General features: G+C 41.7%; 1 protein-coding gene across 1 annotated transcript in view; it reads left to right on the top strand.

The window, feature by feature from the left end:
* Positions 1-25,460, top strand: part of CAP2 (CAP, adenylate cyclase-associated protein, 2 (yeast)) — a 139,857-nt gene that overhangs the window by 42,353 nt on the left and 72,044 nt on the right. The window contains exon 4 of the mRNA XM_021100214.1: positions 9,174-9,251. Coding sequence (XP_020955873.1) covers positions 9,174-9,251 — 78 coding nt within the window. The remainder of the gene's footprint in view (positions 1-9,173; positions 9,252-25,460) is intronic.

Consider the following 25,460-nt stretch of genomic DNA (forward strand, 5'->3'; position numbering starts at 1 on the left):
CAGACAACTCTGAGAGTTAAGTACTATGGGAGACCCAGTCCTAGGAGATCCCAAAGTATTGTGAGATTTACCTCCAGGAGCACAACCAGGTTCCTTCAGTAAATACTTGGAAAAAAATTCCCCTTGGGCTTCTGACAGGCAGAAGGAAGAAAGATGCATTTTTAAATAAGCCAGGGCACTGTGTTCTTAGCAAGGCCTGCCCTCAGAGGAAACGAGGTAAACAGAGCCTAGCCTGGTAGGGTATGGTCAGGGCCTACCTGATTCGGAAAAGGAAAATACTCAGTTCCAATAGACTGTAGTCTTTCACATGGAAGTCTTTTACATGAGGAAAGGAGAGAGCCAGGTCCAACCCACTTTCGCCATCCTGTCCCAAATAAGGGGGAAGAAAGAACATGAGAAACATTTGTGAAGTTCACACTCCAGAGACACAGGCTCACTGAAATACTGAGACCCAATCACAGAATTGAAGTATGCTTTCCCTCCTCCAGTACCTCACCACCATCACATTACTACAGTTTCTTTTACCCGGTATATCATGTCCAGCTACCAAGAAAAAAATAACAAGACATACCAAAAGTAAAAGTCACCTTGGAGAGACAAAGCAAACAGCAGAACCGGCCATGGCAGGGATGTTAGAATTATCAAACTGGGAATTTAAAACAATTATGATGATGGATAAAGTAGAAAGCATGCATGAACAGATGAGCAATGTAAACAGAAAGATGGAAATTCGAAGGACGAACCAGAGAAATGCTAGAAATAAAAAATACTAACGGAATTGAAGAATGGCTTGGATAGGCTTATGAACAGACTGGACACAGGTGAGGAAAGAATCTCTGAGCTAGAGGATAGCAGTTTGCTGTGTGTTCTCTCTTATGGATCAATGGAATCTTCAGAAACCAGAAAACAAAGAGAACCATGAATTTTGTCAAACATTTATGGAAGAAATTATATAAATTCTCTCTAATCTTTTTCACAGGATAAAAGCAGAGGGAGTACTTCCTAAGTCATTCTGTGAGGCCAGCATTACCCTAATACCAAAATAAAACAAACATTATAAAGTGTTTTTCTTTTAAAAGAAAACTGCAGGCCAATATCTCTCATGAACATAGATGCAAAAATTCTCAATAAAATATTAGTTAATTAAATCCAAAAAAGTACAAAAGGAATTATATACCACAATTAAGTTGAATTTATCCCAAGTATACAAGGCTAGTTCAACATTCAAAAGTCAATTAATATAATCTATCAGACTGGCAGACTAAAAAAGAAAAATCACATGATCATATCAAGAGATGCAGAAAAGGCGTTTGACAAAATCCAACACCCATTCCTGATAAAAACTCAGCAAGTAAGACTGCAGGGGAACTTTCTCAACTTGATAAAGACTATAGAAACCAACAGCTAACATCATACTTAATAGTGAGAAACTCAAACCTTTCCCATTAAGATAGGGTTTAAGTCAAGGATGTCCCTTCTTACCAATCCTTTTCACCATCAAACTGGAAATCTTTGCTAATGCAGTTAAGCAAGAAAATGAGTTAAAATGCATACAGATTGGACAGGAAGATATGAAACTTTTTTTATCATAGATGACATGATTGTCATCTATGTAGAAAATTCAAAAGAATTGACCAAAAAACTCCTGGAACTAATTTTTTTTTTTCCTTTTTAGGGCCAAACCCATGGTATGTGGAGGTTCCCAGGCTAGGGGTTGAATCAGAGCTACAGTTTCTGGCCTACACCACAGCCACAGCAATGCAGGATCTGAACCATGTCTGCAACTTACACCACAGCTCACAGAAATGCCAGATCCTTAACCCACTTAGCGAGGTCAGGGATCAAACACACAGCCTCATCATTCCTAGTCAGATTCATTTCCCCTGTGCCATGAGAGGAATTCCAACAGCTCTTTTTTTTTTCTTTTCGCTTTTTAGGGCTGTACTTGCAGCATATGGAGGTTCCTGGGCTAGGGGTCCAATTGGAGCTGTAGCTGCAGGCCTCCACTGCAGCCACTTGGGACCCAAGCTGCATCTGCACTCTACACCCCAGCTCATGGCAACGCCAAATCCTTAACCCACTGAGCAAGGCCAGGGATCGAACCTGTGTCCTCATGGATGCTAGTCAGATACATTAACCACTGAGCCACAACGGAAACTCCTGGAGCTAATTAAGTGAATTTGTCAGAATTGTAAATTCTTGGGCCCACCCACGCCTGCTGAATCTGAAACCCTGAGGGTGAGACTCAACAATCTTTAGCAAATCCTCCTGGTGACTCTGATGCAAACTCAAGGTTGAGAACTGCTGGTGTAAGCTTTCTTCATGGCTCTTTGTGTGTCAATTCAGATGACTTTCATAATCTGACTTTGTGGCACTAGTGCTTTTGTTCATGTCTGCAAAATTAAGCATCTTTAATCTTGTTTTAAGCAAAACTGTGGAGTGGGTGGAACTTGTCTTTGACAGCCTATCATCTCTTTTGGTGGCCCATTTTCCTGTCTTGCTTTCATCTATCAGTTCCCCTTTTACCTCTTCATTCCCTGAAACTCGAGGGACTTTTCCTCTAGAGTAGATTAGAGGGCCCTAAGGAATAAGATTTAAAAATACAATATCTCTAATTATGAAATACATGATATTGGCAGACTCATTGAGGAGGAACATTAAGGTGACATTGTCAGGAGTTCCTGTTGTGGCACAGTGGTTAAGGAATCTGACTAGGAACCATGAGGTTGTGGGTTCGATCCCTGGCTTTGCTCAGTGGGTTAAGGATCCAGCATTGCCATGAGCTGTTGTGTAGGTTGCAGACGTGGCGTGTTGCTGTGGCTCTGGCATAGGCCAGCGGCTACAGCTCCAATTAGACCCCTAGCCTGGGAACCTCCATATGCTGCAGGAGCAGCCCTAGAAAAGGCAAAAAGACCAAAAAAAAAAAATGACATTGTCAGTGACTTTCCCAGGGCCCACTAATTGTACCCAATAAGCAGATGTCCATTCCCCTGACCTTAGACAAAGGAAGAAGTCTCCTTTTTCTTTTCTGTCTGGTTTTCAACAAGAAGGCTGCTACAGTTTCAGAAGATCTGGAAATGCCTTCAGCATAGGCACCCTGGCTGGGTGCTTTTTGCATCTCCTCCAAGTCTTACCTGTACCCTTTCTGCCAGTTATACCTGTTCATTTTGTCATCCACATGGTACTCTGTGGCCTGTACGTTTCCCAGTGAAACAGTGCAAAGATTTGATGAATATTCAGAGATCGACGGGGCTTCCCCAGAGAACCAGCTCTTTCCCAAGGGAATTGGATGGAAATAAGTCACATTACCTGGTGTCTGCTTGTCCCAAGGCTTGCTTTAAACTGATTACCAAAATTCATTCTCCTTCTCTCTCCCCTGGGACCCCAGAACAAAATGGTCCACCAACCTAGTTGTCCAATAATTCCGGCTGCCTGAGTAATAACTGATAGAGTTCAAGCAAAATGCAGAGCCTCGACTCCTAATCAGAACTGTCCCTTTCTTCCCTGTACACACGTGCTCCTAGGCATTCAGATGTGCATGTATACCCACAAAGGTCACTGAGGCTCTCTGAGCCCTGCACATGTGTGATGGACAAACTCAGCAAAAACCCTCAATTATTTGTCGTTACTGAAAATCCCTACGTTTGGCTTTTTCTTTCACAATGTTTTGAACTGCCTGAGTGAGCCAAATTCTCCCTTTCAAGTTATCAGAACTCAGCAGGTTCAGTGAAACTGCTCCTAAATAGGATGTGATCTGGCTGAGGGAACGCATGGAACTTTCCAGAAGTAAGAAGCAGGTGGATCAGAATATCTTAAAGGTGGAGTGAAAAGCCTTTGACATGTGGACTGAGGAGGTTAAAAATGAGTGTGGTTTAGAGTCTGCTAGTCATGCCATGCCCAGAATTGCAGGGAGCTGGAAGAAGGGCACAGCTGAATCCTGAGAGAGATTCGTCTACATGAGCAAAGCGAAAGGCAGAGCTGAAGCAAAGAGCTAGATATTCAGCCATTCTGTGCTCCAACTCCCCTGTTGTTGAGTGAAGGGCCATGTGGGAGAAGAGCCTAATTAATGAAATTGGCCATCGTCTCTAATCAGACCTGCCAGAAAATTGTTCTATTAGCAACAGGCTAAACGCTGTTTCTAGGGAAAATTTAAAAGGCCAGTGATAGTGTTCATCTTGGGGTAACTACCAAAATGTTGTTAATGCCACTCTGAGCTGCAATTTTAACTACTAAAGTCAGCCGATCCCAAATTACTCTTCCCACAGCAGCTATAATTCAACTCCACAAGACTTGTCATCAGCGAGGACCATACGTCCATATTATTGTTGCTGGGAGAAGTGCAGTTCTTTTATTTATATCCAAGCTGTGCAAAGTTTCATTCCATAATCTTCTTTTTGGAAATGCGGTCATTAGAGACTGACAGAAGTCCTTCTACACCACTGAAAATGCACATTTTGATGTGCATATAAACATTCATGCACCGCAGAGCTTCACATTCATAAGACCATAAAGCCCTGCAGAACAGTAAAACCTGAAAGTCCTCTATCTCCCTAAGGTATGTACGAAATGTGTGATTTTGAGCAGTATAATCCCAGCAATCGGGCTACCAGGACAAAGACAAGATGGTAGACTCCAAAATGGAAAACACACCCTCATTTAAATATTCATAAAACTTAATCTGTTATGTGGATGATGATGAATTCGTGATTTTAAATGTAAATGGTTACAAGTCTTGATTTCAAGCACTTTCTTCTCAGCAGAAAATAAAACCTTGGATGAAAAATAATGAGAAAAGTTAGAAACAATTAGATTAAGGTGCTCATTTTAGTAAATATTTTGGAACATTTGTCAGGTGCCAAATTGTGTCAGTGAAGCGGAATGACAAAAACTAGTCAGTTTGTTAATACATGTACCCTTCCAGCCCAGAAAATTGTCTGACATTGACACAGGGTTGAAATGAACCTAAACTTATTGCTGCTCTTTTAGGTATCTGTTTTTGAAAATGTATGAATTTGGTTATACTGATTATCTCTCTATCAGAGAAATGGTGTATCCAAGATGGCAGAGAGAGAGACAGAAACTGCCCCAAAGCATATGTGACGCTAATCAGAAGCTAATCAGGAGGTGATAAAAGATGAAATCAATAAGCATAAAAGATAGAAATTTATGACCAAATAAAATTGAATCAGAATTTCCTACACCCACAAACAAACAAAAAGAGGGGAAAAAAAGATTTTAAAAATTCACTGATAGTAACTAAACAAAAAAGTCAACATCCTGAAGCAATGTATTTTGGTAAGTGATGACTGAATAGCTTTCCATTCCTACCTCTGTCCCTGTTCTAATCTCCTCAAAGCCATACCCTAAGAGAAATTAAATCAAGAGAGAAAAATAGGAAACAGGACAAGGAGGTCATGGGGCCGCTTTCCTCTGTAGAAATAAAGGCTTATGTCTGGGGCCTGAACTGGAGAAATGATCTAAAGCCCGAGAGGACCACTCCATCAGAATGGTCTGTGTTCCAGGAATGTGGAGCAAATCCTGGTTTAGGATTAACATATTCCCAAAAGAATGAACAAGACCCAAATGCTCAAATAAAGACAAGAGGAGTTTCCGTCATGGCACAACGGAAATGAATCTGACTAGGAACCATGAGGTTGCAGGTTCGATGCCTGGCCTTGTTCAGTGGATTAAGCATCTGGCGTTGCCATGAGCTGTAGTGTAAGCCGTAGATGTGGCTTGGATCTGGCGTTGCTGTGGCTGTGGTATAGGCCAGCAGCTGTAGCTCTGATTGGACCCCTAGCCTGGGAACCTCCGTAAGCTATGGGTGCGGCCCCTAAAAAGCAAAAAAAAAACAAAGACTGAACATCACTTGGAGTTCCCTGCGGGTAACCTAGCAAGTTAAGGATCTGACATTATTACTGCTGTGGCTCAGGTTCAACCCCTGGCCCAGGAACTTCCACATTCCATGGGCATAGCCAAAAACAAACAAACAAAAAAACCTGGAAACTAAATATTACCTAAGCACTTTCCTTTCACTGTTCCATCAGGCCCTAGAAGAATAGGTAGAACACACTTGCTTGAAATGGAAAATAAACCAGTCTCCACATGTTGGCTCAAAATAATGTGTCAGAGAAGAGCAGAGCACGCAAAGGGAAGACATGGGCTCGCCCTCAAAGAACGTAAAACGATGAACAGAAACAGATTCCTCATGATGGCTTAATAGGAGTGTAACTTGGACTCTTCAAACTTAATAAGAGTATAAATATATTTTTAAAATAGCTTAAGGAGGGCGTTCCCATCATGGTGCAGCGGAAACGAATCCGACTAGGAACCATGAGGTTGCGGGTTCGATCCCTGGCCTTGCTCAGTGGGTTAAGGATTTGGCATTGCTGTGAGCTGTGGTGTAGGTTGCAGATGCGGCTCGGATCTGATGTTGCTGTGGCTCTGGTGTAGGCCGGCAGCTCCAGCTCTGATAAGACCCCCTAACCCGGGAACCTCCACATGCCGTGTGTGTGTGGGGCCTAAAAAAAAGGACAAAAAGACAAAAAAAAAAAAAGCTTAAGGAGGTGGAACAATAAGGATGAAATGCAAAGGGAAATTGAAGCCTAACAAATCAAGACCCAAAGCAACATTAATACAGAAATGAAATATGAATTAGAAACGTTAATGGCTATGAGACCATATTAAACATTTGCTTACTAACAAGAGAGGCAACTATTGATTTAATCACAGTAAATACAGATGACAGTCAAGGAAATGAAAGGCAGAGAGAGAATCTAAACGATATGAAAACATTTAAATATTATACAATCTAAAGATTGTAATAATTGGAGCCCCTGAGTAGAGAGTCTAACAAATCGAACAAAAGATAAAGTAGAAAATTTCCAAGAAATGAAAAAAGGACCAAATCTATTCCAAGAAATATAAGGTAGAATGCTCAAAATCCAAACATAACTTAGTGAAGCTTTTAACTCCAAGGATAAAGAGATAATTCTTCAAGGGTCACTTGGCTTAGATGTCTCTGTTGCTGCATGAACTACACCACGTTATCTGCGGATGGTGAGAAAGAGGGACCAGGGATGTCATGTCCAGCCAAGATGTAAAAACAGAGAGACAAGAGGAGACATGCTTGCAACTGAAAAACTTAAGCAGCTATGAGACCTTTCTGAAGAACGTACTTCATAATGGGAGTCCAGCCAATAAAAAATTATCAAAATACTTCAAAACTGGAGAGGTCACGGTAAAACCACTCGTGAGAACCGCTAGGTATGTTGAAACATCAAACTGGTTCTCAACAGCCAGGGGAATTAATGTTACAATAAAAATAATAACTAAGACATATAAAAAATGTGGAAGATAGGAATCAGGGAAAGGAAGAAGTTGGAACGTACTTATCTCCCAGCAGGGAGTCTATCAGTATTGTCTAAATTTGTATCATGTAGTTTAAAGTATAAACACATGAACTGGGTCACTTTGCTGCACAGCAGAAATTGGCAGAAGATTGTCAATCAACTATAATAGAAAAAGTAAAAATCTTAAAAAAAATAAAAAATTAGAAAGTTTGCCTATGCCAAAAAAAAAAAAAAAAAAACACACGTTTACTCCAATCTCTTAAAATTTTCTATCTTTTACCTTAGAATGAGCATGTAGGGCATAACAATTTTTATAGTATAGAAACTTCTACTTGAAGGTTATCACCTTTTTCTTTCTCATCTTTAGTATTCAATTATAATTAAAGTCTATACTTTTATTGAGAAAAATAACACCTACCGTACAGTCCCATTTTACCAAAGTCTCTTTGTGTCTATATCTTAAAAGGTGGCTGCTGTGATGTTCATCTAATATTAATAATGATTATTTCTAGATCATGAAGCCATTTTAAAACTAATCTTTGTAGCTTGTGGCATTTTAAAAAAATTGTTCTAAATCATTATGCTTTGTCTCACGAAAACAAAGGTATGAGTTTTCTCTTTTTTTTTGGCCATCCCACGGCATATGGAGTTCCCAGGCTGGGAATCAGATCCAAGCCACAACTGTGGCAGTGCCAGATCCCTTAACCCACTGTGTTGGGCTGGGGAGCAAACCTGCATCCTGGAGCTGCAGAAATGCTGGTGATTCCATTGCACCATAGTGCAAACTCCAGTTTTCTTCATTACTAGAGAAATTTGCCAAAAATGACTAATTGTGTATAACATGAATATTTAGAATTATTTTCTTCTTGGTATTCTTCTATAACTTTTTAAATTTAAAATATAAAGAATTAATTAGTTAAGAGTAGGTAGAAGGTAAGGATAAGAAAATATGGTACCATGTGTTTAAAGACATTCCCATTGCTCAACTCCTTTTTGGTCGGTTGAGTCCAGGTAGCACAGAAATTTCCAGATCTGTCTTTTTAAACCGTTGTAGAAACCACTAGCCCTCAGTAAGCATATCTTTATGGGAATGGCTTAAGGGACAACTTTCTTTCTACTCTAAAGTAGGGAACAGATTGGAGCATGAAAGAGGACAAGAGAGACACCCTTTGGAAAACAGTTGCACTTCAGGGCTCACACGTTTTTTAATAGCTTTGTTGTGTTAAAATTCACATATCATAACGTGCACTCCTTTAAAGTGTACGATTCAATGGTTTTTAGTATATTCACCAAGTTTGTGAAGCCATCACCACCGTCTAATTCCAAAACATTTTCATCACCCCCAAAAGAAACCCTATTCTCATTAGCAGTCACTCCCTATTCCTCCCTCCCACCCGCCCCTGGCAACCACTAATCTACTTTCTGTCTCTGTAGATTTGCTTATTCTGGACATTTCATATAAATGGAATCATACAAATGTGGTCTTTTGTGACTGGCTTCATTCACTCAGCATAATGTTTTCAAGGTCCCCCCATGTTGTAGCATGTATCAGCACTTCATTTCTTTTGAATGTGGAATAATATTCCATTGTATGGTTATATCTCATTTTGTTTATTCATCAATTGATGGACAGTCTGCCTCTTTCTACATCCTGGCTATTATGAATATGCTGCTGTGAGCACTTGTTAACAAGTTTTTGTGTGGACTTGTGTTTTCATTTTTCTTGGGCATATTCCTAGAAATAAAACTGCTGGATTATATGGTCACTCTCTGTTTAGGAGCTCAAACAATTAAAAGTTTCCTCTTCCTTTTTGTTCCCAGGCAGAGATGGTGCATAGCGCTTTCCAGGCCCAGAGAGCTTTCCTTCTGATGGCCTCTCAGTACCAACAACCCCAAGAGGTAAGAGTGTATCCTGAGCCAGGCCTGCCTAGGGAGTGAGCAGTGTAAGACAGAAATTAAGGGAGCAACAGAAGCAGTTACTGTGAAAGAAATCCTGAAAAGGAGAGGTTCTGTCTCCAGTCCAGACCCTACTATGAAACATTTCTTCTGTCTTCATAGTCTTATTATGGCCAAATTCATCCTATAACAATTGACGACACCAATTTAAAAGACATTTATTAATGTCATCTGTAGCCTATTCTTTTTACTAGTTTCAACAACCATTTAATAATCAAGGAAGTGTTTATTTCTGATTTTTTTTCCATCTTTTTAGGGCTGCACCTGTGGCATATGGAGGCTCCCAGGCTAGGGGTCCAATCAGAGCTGTAGCTACCAGCCTATGCCAGAGCCACAGCAACTCGGGATCCAAGCCGTGTCTGCAACCTACCCCACAGCTCACAGCAACACCGGATCCCCAACCCACTGATCGAGGCCAGGGATCGAACCCACAACCTCATGGTTCCTAGTTGGATTCGTTTCCACTGCGCCACGACGGGAACTCCACTTACGATTCTTAGTTCATACTTTGTGCTACTTTGTTATCAAAAATAGTTCACATCTGTCACCATCTGTACATTGTATGTATGAATTTGATTAGTTCCTATTTAATAAATGGCATTGATAGGCTAGGTCAGTGAGTAATGAATGAAATTATTAAAAAGCAGATCTACTTACTACCAGCATACCCTGTTAAATAAGAAAAAAATAATTGTTTTGACTAAATACTCTGCATCTGAAATTTGGTAACCACGCTATAAATATATGATTGAATATTCATTATAATACAACAGCTTAAATTTAATAGCTTACTTTAAATTCTAAAACAAACTCCTGAAATTGAAAAAGTTGGGCTGAAATCCTGGGAAGCTAGGATTTGACTTTCAGGGGATGAAGCTCAGTTCCATAAAGAATCAAGACCTGAGACCCTAGACCCTCCCTGGAGCAGTGGTTCCCAGCCCCTTCCATGCAGTGGAATCATGTGGATTTTTTTTTTTAATTCCAATGCCTGGATCTCACTCCAAGAGGTTCTGGTTTAATTGGTCTGAAGAGTGGTCTTGGCCTTAAGAGCTTAAAGATTCCAAAGGTGATTCTGACTTACCTCCAGAGCTGTCAATCCCCAAGCTGGATGGATGTGTCCCTTCCTTCATGGGAAAGGAGTTAGCACACAGCCTGGGCAGTCAGCTTTGTAGGATTGAGATATTCTTGTTCCATTGTGGCTGCAGGTGCAGCATATGGAAGTTCCCAGTCTAGGAGTCAAATTGTAACTGCAGCTGCCAGCCTACACCACAGCCACAGCAACACTGGATCCTTAACCCATTGAGCAAGGCCAGGGATTGAACCTGCATCTTCATGGATACTAGTCAGATTCGTTTCCTCTGAGCCACAATGGGAACTCCCTCAATCCCTTTTCTAAGTGCAGAACAAAGGGCCTCTCCACTGGCCTTGCACATAAAAGTTACTCATTAAATATTGGATGATAAAGTGAGTGACTGAATGAATGCACTGGGACCGTGGCATCCCCAAATAAGGCACAGTCGGCGATATTGTGTGGCTCAGCACGTGGCTATGAAGGTTCTTGGGTGTAATATCTGGAACTGCCCCTTCTTATCCACTGCATTCTTTTTTAAAAATTTTTTAAAATTATAGTTGATTTACAATATTGTGACAATTTCTGCAATACAGCAAAGTGACTCTGTTTTATATATATATATAATTTTGTATGTATTATTTTCCATTGTGGTCTATCCCAGGGGATTGGATGTAGTTCCCTGTGCTATACGGTAGGACCTTACTGCTTATCCATTCTAAATGTAATAGTCTATAGCTACTAACCCCAAACCCCCCATCCATCCCCCTCCCTCTCCCCTCCCCCTTGGCAACCGCAAGTCTATTCTCTATGTCTATGAGTCTGTTTCTGTTTTATAGATAGGTTCAATGTGCCATATTTTAGATTCCACACATAAGTGATATCACATGGTCTTTGTCCTCTTTCTGACTTACTTCACTTAGGATGATAATCTCTAGTTGCATCCATGTACTCTTGATGAAAGGAAGAGAAATGGATGTTTCAGGGGACATGAACCCAGGAGTGGTATGTGCTGGTAATGTTCCCTGTGGCACTTATCACAGTGTTCCAAGAGTGATGAGCCCCAGCAGGATCAGGTGGACAAAATGCAAAGCAGTTGGTTTTTTTTGTTGGGTTTTTTTTTTTTTTTTTTTTTTTTTTTTTTTTGGCTTTTCTATGGCCGCTCCTGCAGCATATAGAGGTTCCCAGGCTAGGGGTCGAATCGGAGCTGTAGCCGCTGACCTACACCACAGCCACAGCAATGCAGGATCCAAGCTGCATCTGTGACCTACACCACAGTTCACGGCAACACCGGATCCTTAACCCACTGATTGAGGTCAGGGATCGAACCCTCAACCTCATGGTTCCCAGTCAGATTCATTAACCACTGCACCAGGACAGGAACTCCACAAAGCAGTTTTTTTATGCCTGTCTCCCTTTCTGTCCCCTCCATCTTCACCTAGAGCACTGGCCTAGTCACTTCCACTCAATAGAAAAACAGGTTTGAGAAGTTACCACCAGAGGAGCGAAAACAGTCCACCAGGCCTAGGTATTCCCAGTGTGCATTCTAGAAGATACATCATAAAGAAGATTATCATAAAGCAGATTGTATTTTCTCATAGGAACAGTGTTTTAATTGTCCCTGTCTTCCTATCTTCTTTCAGGAGAATATTAACTCCTGCAGTGTCAACTCTCATTGATGTATATAGTGGTCCCCACACTTTAGCAGTATGAGAATTACCTGCAGGGTTGTTACAACACAGATTGCTGGGCCCCAATTACAAAGTTTCTGAATCAGGAGATCTTGGGTGAGGCCCAAGAATCTGCATTTCTGTGATGTTAACACTGCTGGTCCAGAGACTACACTCGGAGAGCTGCAGTGTGTGGGTGGCTCCACAGTTACGCATCAACCTCAGATTTACTTCAAATGCTGCCTCTGGACCACTGCTTCTCAAACTCTAATCTTTATCTGAATCACCTGGAGATCTTGTTGACGTGCAGACTCAGGGTCAGTCCATCTAGGATGGGACCCAAGAGTCTGTAGTTCTGACAGGTGATGCTGATTCTGCTGGTGCTACACTTAGAGCAACCAGACTTAGGCATCCCCACTTAAAATCCCTGCCAGCTCAAAATGCCTTTGTAGTCAAATATCAAACTCATGTTCTTTTTTCCTAGCATGTCTGTATCAAAGCAGGCTGTGTTATTTGCCATTACAAACATTTCCAAAATCCTGGTGACTTATAACAGTAGGGGTTTATCTCTTGCTCACCCTATAGTCCAATGTATGTATGAAAGTAAGATGACTTACTTTCTAGAGGATGAGTTATTAAACAGTTACTCATATAATTATTTACTTAGATCTGTCATAGGGTTCTGAGAGAAAATGGTAGAAAATGAATAGGAATTCAAGCTTTGGGGAAGGAAGATATTTTAGGGCAAGAGGACCTTCCGTGGGTACCTCCCGTCTTGCTAATGAAGGGGACCACTTATGCTATAGACGCATAAGGCAAGGCCAAACCAACATTGGTGGTCACTTGTGGTCTGAGGGTTGGATAAGCTAGATGCCCAGACTGGAGCTGAGCAGCCTGGCCAGCTGGAAGCTAGCAACTTCCTTACAGCAATGCGAGCTTGCAATTGATCAGTCAACAAATACAAGTGCCCACTGTGGGCTAGGTACCATGAAAATATCCAGGAGATGGGGCAGAGCTTGGAGAAAGGCATATATAGGTTGTTAGATGGGAAGAGATCTTAGAAATCATCTCTTGCAGCTCTCTCAATTGAAAGATGAACCAAGAGAGGTTCAGAAAGAGGATACCTGGTTTGTTTACAGTCCAAAGCTGATGAATTGCCTCCCAGAACTCTGATCCCCAGAAATCTCAACCAGCATGCTTCACCACCACACAGTGATCACCAATACCCTTCACTGTTGCTTCACGCCAGAGTGTCAGCCCTCAAAAACATTAATTTTTGTAGTGGGTCACCATCAAAAAGTAAGTTTTTTTTTTATATTTACCAAGTATAAGCAGATAGCTAGTGAAAGCAAGGTATAAACCATTAGGACCACCAAAATTCAAGAAAGTAAGGATCTTGTATCAGGAAAGGCATCATAGTGGAAATAAAATGACTATCGAAGAGCCCTAATACAACTGCTTCCGAAGTAATATTAATATTAATAAAGTGATGGATTTACTGGGCATGAACTCAAAATTTTTTCCTGGGTTAACTATGTTTGGGAAATATCCAACACTCTGTTCAGTGAAGAAGCATGTTAAACGCTATTGAAACCTGTGTTTTCACAGATTCATTTGACTGTGGAAGTTTTTTGTAGGTGGACATCCATTCATACCCTGCAGGAGGCTGGTGCATATTTGTTGTTTTAAATGCTTGATGGTTGTTGCTTTTGGTAAATTCTATTAGCCATGAAGTCCTAATGTACATGCAAGAGTCCTAGTATACGTGCCTAGTATAATCGCCTCCTCTTGAATGTGGGAGTGAGCTGTGAAATTATGGGATATCAATCCTTTGATTAGGTCAAGGATCAGGGTGCTGACATAGTGACTCCAGTGATTATGTCACATAAGACTGCCATCGTGCCTAGAGATTCTCCTGCTGGCTTCAAAGACATGAGCGACCACTTTGTAAGAGGGAAGCCTCTAGAAGCTGAGAGGGACCCTCTGCCAACAGCCACCGTAAAACAGAGACTTGAGTCCTATGAGTGCAAGGAACAGAAGTCTGCCCGTGACTACATGCTCCTCGAAGGGGACCCAAAGCTTCAGATGGAAATGTGATCCTACCAGCACCTAGATTTCAGCCCTGTGAGGCCCTGAGCAGAGCACATAGCTTTGCTTTGCCCAGATGCCTGACCTCCAGAAGCTGGGAGATGCTAAATGAATATTATTTTAAGCCACTACATTTGTGGTTAATTTGTTATGCAGCAATAGACAACTCACACAGATCACCTTGATTCCCTTCTCCTGGCTGGGCTCTAAAACAGTTAACTGGTTTTTTAAATAAGGCCGTGAACTTCAGACCAAAATGTGAAGCTGCCCTACCATTCATTTTTCCTTCCCTGCTTCCCAGTTCCTCTACCTTCACTCCTCTGTTTGTCCTTGGAGAAGCAAGGTAAGAGATTCATCTATAGCTCTGATTGACAGTGATAACATCCAGTTTCCAATTTTGACCCACAGGAAAAAAAAAATGTATTTCTATTTCATCACCCAATTTGCAAAACAACAGGTATCCTTAGCATATGTAGTTCATTATGATAGTTTTCATCTAGTCCTTTCTATGGCTAAGCTTTTATATTTACCATGTATAAACAAATAGCTAATCAAGCAAGGTATAAACCATTAGTACTGCCAAAATTCAAGAAAGTAGGGATCTTGTAGATAAAAGTGATGAGGAAAGACATCATAGAGGAAGTAAAATCCAATTTTTTTTCTTTTTTTTTTTTTCCCAAAACTCTTCATGTCCCAGTGAATCAATTTCATGATGTACTAGTGGGTACAAAGTGCCTCTTGCACTTTGAAAGCACCTGTGTCGTATTACATACATTTTGCGGTGCTTGTGATGCAGAGTAACTTATAAAACATATATAAGACATCTCAGGGGCTTTTCTTCCCTCCTCTTGTGGTCATTTATAAAAGTGATCTTTGGCCAAAAGATTGTCCTCGTCCGTGCAGTATCATTGTTAAAATTTTCAGAGATCATTCATCAAGCCAGTCTTTTTCCAGTTGATAGAAGGAGACGCCCATGGAAAATGGCCAAGACACGCCTCTTCCATGTGTGCTGGATTTTTCAGGGGACCCTGGTACACTCAGCTTTTCATTTACTTTTACACCAGGTGGGCCTAAGGGGAAATAGAACATTTCTAATTCACAAGATGAAAAATGAAGTTCAGTGACACATTGATGACCTGGCCATGGGACGGAGACCTGGCGTGGTTACCGTAATTATCATCCAGAGTTCTTTTCCCAGACCATACACGTAATAAAAGCCAACTGCGCAGTCATTTGTAGGAGTTACATAGCAAAATAGAACTGCAGAAAGTGTTTAGCTAATAGCGAGAGGGGAAGCAAGTGCTTTTTGGTATGGGGACATCTCACATGACCTGGGAGAGAGATGAAACATGATCTTTAATCGTCTCTACCATGGGTGACCCCAAAACTCTGGCCTGAGCTGAAAACGTAACCTCTACTAGACCCTTGCCTCTGAAGCCCTAGATGGGCACATGCTCAAGGAAGGCTATCTCTCACGGGGGGTTTTCGGGAGGTGTCCCACGGGGCCTCACCGCCTCTAGCCCTGGTGAATTTCAGGCAGAAGGGAAGCCCCAGCATGATGGAGAACCGCATCTGTTGCAACCATAGCAGGTGTTGATCTCCCTCCGAAGCACGCTTTCCATATTTTTTCCAAGGTGTCTTATGCTCCTAAGACCTGACAGTTGAAATTGTGTGTGTGTGTTTGTATGGAATTCATGTGTACTGATAACACAGAGGGAAAAAATGAACGCTAAGTTTCCCACTAGAGGGAAATTTGTTTATGGTCATTGACTGGCCTGTGGATCTTATTCTCTTAGAAAGACTAGGAAGTCTGCATTTTTTTATTCCTCCAGAAGTGAAAGAGAACATTTCTTCTACCCTCCCTCTCCTTTTCTGTCTTTATTTTTTTTATTCATTTATTTTTGTATGCTGCACCCAGCGGTGTACAAAATTTCCAGGGCCAGGGATCGAACCTGTGCCACAGCAAGCTGCTGCAGTGACAATGCCAGATACTTAACTGGCTGAGCCACCAGGAAAATCCTGGCCTTGCATTTTGAAAGGAGCTAGTGCCTTCCTGTGCATAGACCAGGAATCTAAAATTAATTTTGTCCCTTCATTGTTTAAAAAGTCTGGAAAATTGGAAGCGAAAGGCAGATGAGAGACTCGTGTCCATTCCTCCCTCTAGTGATATGCACGCCCTAGCGTAGCACTCTGCCCAGAGCACTCACTCACTAAGGATTTTCTCCAGCATGGGGCAGTAGTCCAATTTGTTGATAACTTGTTCATCTTAAACTAAGCAAGAAAGCCTAGTAGCATTAATCTTAAGACTTCAGCTAATTACTTAGGTGCATTGATAGAGTCAGGTTACTAGTGGGCTTGTGCCCATATGTTTGCGATTTTTATAAAACGTGTTCATGTGCAAGGGTGATCAAGAGTGGAAACTTTGGACTTGGGCCTGCCTGGATTTGAATCCCAGATATTCTGCTCATTCCTGCTGCTACCCCAAATGCAAGAAAAACGAATTCATCTGTGTCACCTAAATTTGAGACTCTCTTATCTTTTTCTGGGTGACTACTGGCCAAGTTAATCTGATAAAGTTCACAAGACCTTCCCACTGAGCCACTCTAACCAAACCAACTTGCCAAGGTACCCACTTAGGGGAAGGCAGTTACATTCTCTTAGCCCATGTTTCCTTATTTGTAAATAGGGATAATAGTTCCTGCCTCAAAGAGTTCTTTGAGGATTGAATGAGAAAAAGCATGCGAGGGTCAGGTGCTGGAGTAGGAGAACTCTGTATTAGGGCAGTCCACCTGCTTTAAGAAAAGGTCCTTAAGGAGTTCCCGTTGTAGCTCAGCAATAATCAATCTGACTAGTATCCGTAAAGTTGCGGGTTCAATCCCTGGCCTCGCTCAGTGGGTTAAAGAATCCAGCATTGCCTTGAGCTGTGGTGTAGGTTGCAGATGAGGCTCAGATCCTGCATTGCTGTGGCTGTGGTGTGGGCCAGCAGCTGCAGTTCTGATTCGACCCCTAGCCTGGGAACTTCCAGGTGCCGCACGTGTGGCCCTAAAATGCAGAAAAAGAAAGAAAGTCTTTCATTGTCAATGGCATAACATAGTAGGCCTTTTTTTTTCTTGCCCACATGAGGTCTGCTTCTGGTTGACAGGCTTATGTATGATCGTTCAGGGACCCAGGCTTCTTTCATCTTTTAGCCCTTACCTGGCTCTAGGTTCCTCAGCCACTGAATTGGGAAGGAGATTGCAGGATCATTCCTGGGACAGTTTTATGGCCCAGGTGTCTTCTCTACCTTCGTTCAGTCTCTCTGACGTTCCCAGGTGCAAGGGAGGTTGAGAAATTTAATCAACTTCCATGCCAGGAAGGAGGAATTCACAGATTTAGTGAACATTTAGCCAGTCTGCCAGAGTGGGTAACTTGGCTTGACTAAAATGAGGTCTAGCTCAGTGGAAATATATTATCTTCTTAAATACTCATGTTTTTCTGGGCTAATGTCCCAGTAGCATCCAGGGAAGGACAAGAAAACTTTCAAATCTAACTGCTGAATTTGTTTTCATTGTACTTGGGTATAGAAAAAAAGAGAGAGAGATGCATGTGTACAGATATCTCAGCGTTCCTTTTAATTAAAGTGAGTTCATCCTTTTTTGCCTCAGTAATGTTTTACCATAAGGTGTCAAATTATTGTCCAATATTTTAAAGTGCTAAGCAAAGTAGTCATGTGACTTTAATCTCTGAACATGCTTCAGGTAAATTAGGAGGTGCTAGTGGCAGGTCTGGAAATTGTAAAGGAAAGGCAAAGGAATAACAAAGCCAAACTTGCAAGTGTGCCTCAAATCTGTGCCCAGAAAATGTCACCGCATAGCTCAGCCAGGACTGCCGAATCTTCTTGAAAGATTTGGCCATGATTAGTGCTGCTAAGTTCTGTTGTTAGGGGGCATGTGACAGGTAACATAATGCAATAAAGTGATTCTGGCCCAGATGGAAAATGAAATGCCTGCTTTAAAATATTGCCTTAAAGCTTTTTGTCTTCATACAAAGATATCAAGAAAATATTCTCTTGAGTAACTACTATTAATTATATGTGCTGAGCAAGTATTTTTAATGGAATTTTTAATATGTAATTCCACATTTATCTGGAAAATAGGGAGGAAAAAACTATAAGAAATGAAAGGTAGTGGGAGTTCCTGCTCTGGTGCAATGGGATGGGTGGCGTCACTGCAGTACCAGGATGCAGGTTTGATCCCCAGTGTGGCACAGTGGATTAAAGAAGCCAGCACTGACGTAGCTATGGTATAGGTCACAACTGCAGCTCAGATTTGACCCCTGGCCCAGAAAGTCTCTATGCCGACTGGGCAGCCAAAAAAGAAAAAAAGAAAGAAAAGGTAACAAGTTTTCTTTTTTGTGTGTTTTTTTGTTTGGTTGGTTGGTTGGGTTTTTTTTTGTTTGTTTTTTTCGGTTTTTTTTTGGCTTTTCAGGGCCACGCCTGTGGCATATGGAGGTTCCCAGGCTAGGGGTCGAATCAGAGCTATAGCTGCCGCCTACACCACAGCCTCAGCAACACCAGATCCTGGCCACGTCTGCCACCTGCACCACAGCTCATGGCAACGCCAGATCCTTAACCCACTGAACGAGGCCAGGGATCTGACCTGCATCCTCATGGATCCTAGTTGGGTTTGTTAACCGCTGAGCCACAACAGACACTCCAGTTTTCATGTATGTGTCATGCTTAGTTACATTTCCATTTAGCAGTAGTATTTCCCAGCGGTCTGGGTGGATTGAGTTTGAAAAGGGAGTAGTGCCTTAGAATCTGACCAGTGACACACCTGATGGCCTTTTCCACATTAACTCTCTATCCTCACTTCATAAACAGGCATAAGTCTCAGCTCTTGTTGTTATTGCTCAAGGGTGGTTCTCTTCACTACCAACTCCAAAGCACCAAAAGCACTATATGTTTTTAATTTCTCAAGGAGAGTATAAGCTTAAGACCACCTCAAACATCTGCTCAAATACAATCTATGGAGAGCAGATAAAAACAAGATTACCTACTGATACCTACAGGATTGAATATTTTGTAACCAGCAGCTTTCTGAGTTTCATTTGGTGCTTTCAGAAGCATTTTGTGTTGTAGGTGGAAGTGGGTTTCAGATGAGCCTTTCCAGGGCCAGAGAATTACCTTGGTAATTGCCCTTCCCCCCCCCGGGGGGGGGCCTCCATGTGAAGGCTGGCTGTAGAGGCTGGTTAATGAGGAGTAAAGCACCCAGGAAGGAAGGAGAGGAAGAGGTTTACGTGACATCATCAGGGTCTGCTCGAGTTGACAGCCTGAAGCTACCCAGTCAGGGCTGAATCCCAACAGGAAAGCTAATCACGAGTTTATCAGGATGCAGAGAGGAGGATAATCAAAAAGGAGGGTAATTCTGTCATTCTTCTGCCCAGACTGTTTGCTTTAGCAACATAAAGCTGTGAATGAGCCTGTGAGCTGTGACCGTGGGTTAGTAGCTTTATAGGTATTTAGAAACCCAGGCCTATGGAGGCAGAAGGGATTTGCTAAGATCCTGTCCTGTTGGACATCACTCATGGTGACTTTTTTTTTTTTAATCTGATAAAGCACATTAGCTCATTTCTCTTTGTGTAAGACATGAATTAGATAATGAGTGGCTGCCCAAAGGAAGTGAGGTAGTTATCACACACAAGGGATTTAGGGGATTATCTGAGAGGGTAAAGATTAATAAAGAAGGATGATATCCTTTGTTTTATCAACAATTTCATACTAAGTTTGTTACAGTTCCAGACTGCCTTGATGGCAAATTCTACATAAAGGTAAGCACCACAGATATGAGGAAATGTTTCCTACTCTGTTTAGTTCAGTGTTGGGAATCACATTGTATTTTTAATAAAATAATTTTCAGCTATTTCTCATTCTACACTGCGAAGATTAATATTTGCTTGCTAGACCCCATAGATCTGATGTTCAAAAATTGGGAGAGTTACAAGTTTTTCTCTTATGGGCCTGATTCAAAAATTAATTTCAAAAGAGGTCATTGAGTCATTCAACAAATCTTTTTCAAAGCCAAACGTATTTCGACCTTCGGATTTGCTTCTTGTTCATCATTTCAGCAGCCTTCGCTTGAGTCCTCTTTGCAAGGCATAGCTTCTGTCATCTGTACAAAGCTGTATATGCGAAAATAGCAGACGGGGAGAAGGTAATTCCAGCTGGCATTCCAGTCTGGATCCGCTGTCATAAATTTCTTAGCAGAGGGCATGGTCTGTTACTTTTTATGGTCATGTTCTATATTTGTATGTGCTGCAGGACAGATCACATGACAAAACCATCATTTGATATTAGTGTTTATGTGCAGCAACTAGTGAGAGCTAGATTTAAGCTTCGCCTTGCAGTACTTTAATCTGTACACTTAGCTCTTAATTGAAAATGCAGACACTTCCCTACGTACTAAAATGACAAGTAATCCAGAAGAAATGTTAGGTAATTGTTTTTAGGAGAAGACAAACTGCCGTATATCCTAACTGAAATGCACTATGCCTCCCAGAGATTTTAAAACATAAATTTTGAACGTGGACAAGTCCACATTGCCAGAATAATAAAGACCCAGATCCAGCACTTCACATCTTCCAGCCGCCCTCTGAAACTGAACAAGAGAGCACCTTGCTGATGGCAGTTCCTTTTAATGAAGATACATTTCCCAAATGAATCAAGAGAAGAAAACACACACAAACTTTGTTCCCTCTGTAGAGCCCATTGCTTTCCTCGGTGCAGCTGAAAATTTAGGTTTCTAGCAGCAGACACTTAGAGAAGGTACTTCTTTGATGATCACTTCTTTTCATAAACTAAACAGGGAGAAAGAATGTTCTTGTCAGATTTTGGTAGATTAACTGCTGTGAGGATTAGTGTTTCTATATCTGGAATGGCTTATTAGATAAATTTGCCGGTTAGGTAGTTATTTCAGATCTTTGTTCAACCCTGTTCACCTTACATACTCCAGCCCTCTTTCATTTCCTCAACTCGATTAATTTCCTGGGGCTTTTTTTTTTTTTTTTTAACCAAACATTTATTGGAGCCCTCCTATATAGCAGTCCCTGCACTTGGCATTCCTGCATCTATCATCTCATTTGTATGAGGACATGCTTTGGAAGAATAGGGTCTGTCTGGGTGATGTTATTTGTCATGATTCATGTATTTCTGTACTTTGCCTTCATCTCCGCCTTGCTGCCCTCGGGCTATCACCACGACCACCATTCAGATGTTCCCACCCACCCTCTGTTAAGGAGCATATTAAGGCTGCCTTCTGGTGGTCTCTTTATAGCTTTGAACTTCTTAGCACCTTTACAGTAGTTTCTGTTGAAACAGGAGTGACTTATTTATGTGTTATTTTAGAAACATTCCACCATTATTTTCTGTGCCTATTTTCCATCCCTCAACAAGATTCTAAGAGCTTCAAGGATCTTTCTAGTCAATGTGTCTTTGCTTTCATGACACATTGTGGTCTTAACGATATATTATCTGATGTCAAGTTTGATAAGAAGATGGAGTTCCCAGCATGGATCAGCGGTTAATGAACCCAACTAGCATCCATGAGGATGTGGGTTCAATCCCCGACCTCACTCCATGGGTTAAAGATCCAGCGTCGCCGTGAGCTGTGGTGTAAGTCGCAGATGCAGCTTATAACCCATGTTGCTGTGGCTCTGGCGTAGGCTGGCAGCTGTAGCTCCAATTCGAGCCCTAGCCTGGGAGCCTCCATATACCATGGGTACAGCTCTAAAAGACAAAAAGTTTGATAAGAAGATGGGCTCCGACTCCTGACACTTTTGGTGGATTTGAGGCATAAAATCTGGGTTAATGAACTCTGGTGGCACAGGAAGGGAGCAGAGTGAGAGGACATTTTTTTTAAAAAGATACTCTTATCTTTTCCCAAAAGAAAAAAGAACTTGCTGTTTGGAGATACATTTTAGTTCAGATGGAGACATCGATGGAGGCTATGACTGTAAAATGGAAGTCATGCATCAGTCACACAGAATTAGCCTTAAAAAAAATATTCCTTACGGGAATTTGGGAAAGGGAAGGTTAGAGGAAGAACACGGGATATGCTCTTAGGCGTTTCTTTCAAGGATGCCCTTTCTCTTACGCACGCCTTAACCAAATGGGGGCCTCCGAGGCTCCCACAGAAGGCTTCATATCTGGATGTGTGGAGCGAATGACAAGAAGTGATCACAGCCAGATTTGGGTGACAGATGTAGCTCAAGCATTCAATGATTATAGAATATAGGTTCTGGGAAGAATGTGCTGATTAAATTCACATGGGCTGTGGAGATCCAGCTGGTCTGATATTTAAATTGCTGTTGGAAAATGTTCCAATTAGATGGATTCTTCCCTGTGTAGAGTTTTCATGTAAATTGTGACGACTGGTACTTTCTCAAGGCCGAGAAATTGCTGCGTGTGTCACCGTCGGCCTCTGAAGCAGGTAATTTCACAGCTAGAAACACAGCACCTACAGTGCAGAAGAACATAAGGCTTTATCCTGTCTTTGTCCAGATGGATTTTCTGCATAGGATAATGGGCAGCACTTCGCCCAAATCGGATTTAAATGATTCAAACACCAGGAGTCCCATCATTTTCTTTGGCTGGATCCTACAGTTGAATGTATTCAGGATTCCTCTTGGAAAGTCGGAAATTGGATTATGGTTTCCCACAGGAACGGGAATATAATTTGAAACTTCATATTTCAGCAACCTGACAGCAAATGAAGCACAGACAGGGCAGCTACACGTTATGAAAACCAAGATACAACTAAAACGTTGTTATTTAAAGTGGGGAGATGTGGCTCCAAGTCTGAAAAGTGGTTATAAATCTACGGTGCACTTTAATTATGAGTCCCTGATGAATTTTAACTGCATATGCCACTCATAAAAAAAAGCTGTATCTAACTTTTCATCTGCAATTGATGATGGCTAGAGTAAATATTCATCAGTAATAATTTTCCTTGACTTTTTGAGAATTTGAAGGATCTTTTTGTAGAGGTGTGTGGATGACCCATATCTAAAATACTTTTTGTGGGAACATGAGAACTCTTTTCTTCTTTTGCTAAGATCTCTCTGGCTTGAACAGAGAGATTTAGAATCATTCTGAAATTCTCCAATACTCTGCTTGAGACTGAATTGTCCTTTTCGAAAATAGCAACCAAGGAGTTCCCGTTGTGGCTCAGTGGGTTAAGCACTTGACATGACCCCCCACTCAATGCGTGAAGGATCCGGTGTTGCCACGAGCTGTGGTATAGGTCACAGATGTGGTTTGGATTTGGCATTGTTGTGGCTGTGGTGTAGGTTGGCAACTGCAGCTCTGATTTGACCCGTCTGAGGGTGCAGCAAAAGAAAAACAAAGAAGATAGCAACTAAAGAATCACAGCCTTCAGAGATCTTACCAAGGAGTGTGCTCGGGATGGTACTTTTGGCCCCGGCCTTCCCAGTCAACTTTTTTTGGTTGATATTTGGAGGCATGTTTGGTACAGATTGAGGTATCCCTCTTTGTGGAACCAGGAAAGACCAGTCGGAGGAATGGGAGAAAAGAGGGCAGAGAAGGATAATCACATCCCTCATTTTATCAGTTAGAAGGGAGGGTGAGGCAGTTGTAAGCCAGGCAGGTGGCCACACTCCTGGGAACTTTTAGCACCTGATGTCCCTGAACCACTTTGCTCTGACTCTCTTCTCCAAGTCTTTGGCCATCATCACAGCCCCTAAGACCCAGAGAGAAAGTGTTAGGAAGTAGGTGTTAATTAGCAGGAAGGCAGCAATGAAGGAGTGAAACCGTGAAACATAGGGCTGCCTGTGCTGTTACAACCTGTCGTCAAACCATGTTTATTTCCTTTGACTGTAATTAATATCTTTATTTCGAGTCAGGTTACCCTAAACTTCGTTGTTTCCCCTACATTGCTTGACGCTTGCTCTTAGGTTGTCCCTTGGCACCACATCAATTTGATCGTTGACCCAGGTGATGAGTAAATCACTTCAGTTACTGCCAGTAGAGACCAGGGAGGAATTCATAGAATAGACGGGATTATTCAGTACTTCCACCAGTGAATGTGCAGCTCTGTGTCCAGGGACCATTGTAGGTGCTCAGTAAGAGACTGAGTGAATTAATTAAAACCAGCTAAAACCCAAACCTTCCCTAAGATCACCTACTCAATGATTATCTGGAAACCTCCTCTTGTCTTCATGTTTGTGGAAACAAAACAGTCCATGGAAATCAGCCCCAGTCACTATTTTTTTTTTTTTTTTTTTTTTTTGTCTTTTTGCCTTTTCTAAGGCCGCTCCTGCAGCATATGGAGCTTCCCAGGCTAGGGGTCCAATCCGAGCTACAGCTACTGGCCTACACCAAGCCACAGCAACGCAGGATCCGAGCCACATCTGCGACCTACACCACAGCTCACGGCAACGCCAGATCCCCAACCCACTGAGCAAAGCCAGGGGTCAAACCCACAACCTCATGGTGCCTAGTCAGACTCATCAACCACTGAGCCACGACGGGAGCTCCACCAGTCCCTTTTTTACAGTGAGAGAATCTCAGGGAGTCTGGGAGAAGAGAGTCTTCTTTCCAAATTTATGAGATAAATGTTCTCTGGCACAAAAAAGGAAGATTCATACTCAACAAGACCATCATGGAAGATTGTAGCATAATTATCTCCTGGCCTATGAGGTGGTTACAGAAACGTGTTATTATTCATATGTGGATATGGAATAAAGCATAGAAAGATTAATTGTCTGGCATTCCTCAATAATAGCAAAAAAATTGAAAGCCAGGGTTGTCCAGTTCTGATTATGAATGTATCACCTAAGTCTCTCTTTATTTGGCTTTTTTGCTCCTTTTCATGTTCTTTTTGTTTTTTGGGTTTTTTTTTTTTTTTTTTTTTTTTTTTTTTTTTTGGTGGCTACACCTGTGCCACATGGACATTCCCGGGCTATGATTGAAGCTGTAGCTGCCAGCCTCCGCCACAGCTTGTGGCAATGCTGGATCTTTAACCCACTGAGCGAGGCCAGGAATGAGTCCTCATGGATTAGTCAGGTTTGTAACCCCCTGAGCTTCAGTGGAACTCCTCATTTTTTTAAAATGCTAATTAAATTGTATTCTTCCTACCTGCATATCAAGATAACTGGCTTGTAAGATCTCCCAGTTGGTGGTTTTCACCACGAGCTTTTTATTGCTCTGAAATGTTTTATGTGGTTTTAATCTTCTTTGGTGTTTTCCATGTGTAACATTTGTTTTACTGCTGATGGGGCGTCAGGATAGATTTAGCTCATAGGAAGAGTACTTTTGCTGAAATTTTCTAG

The sequence above is a fragment of the Sus scrofa genome, chromosome 7, assembly GCF_000003025.6.
Source record: "Sus scrofa isolate TJ Tabasco breed Duroc chromosome 7, Sscrofa11.1, whole genome shotgun sequence".
NCBI lineage: Eukaryota > Metazoa > Chordata > Mammalia > Artiodactyla > Suidae > Sus > Sus scrofa.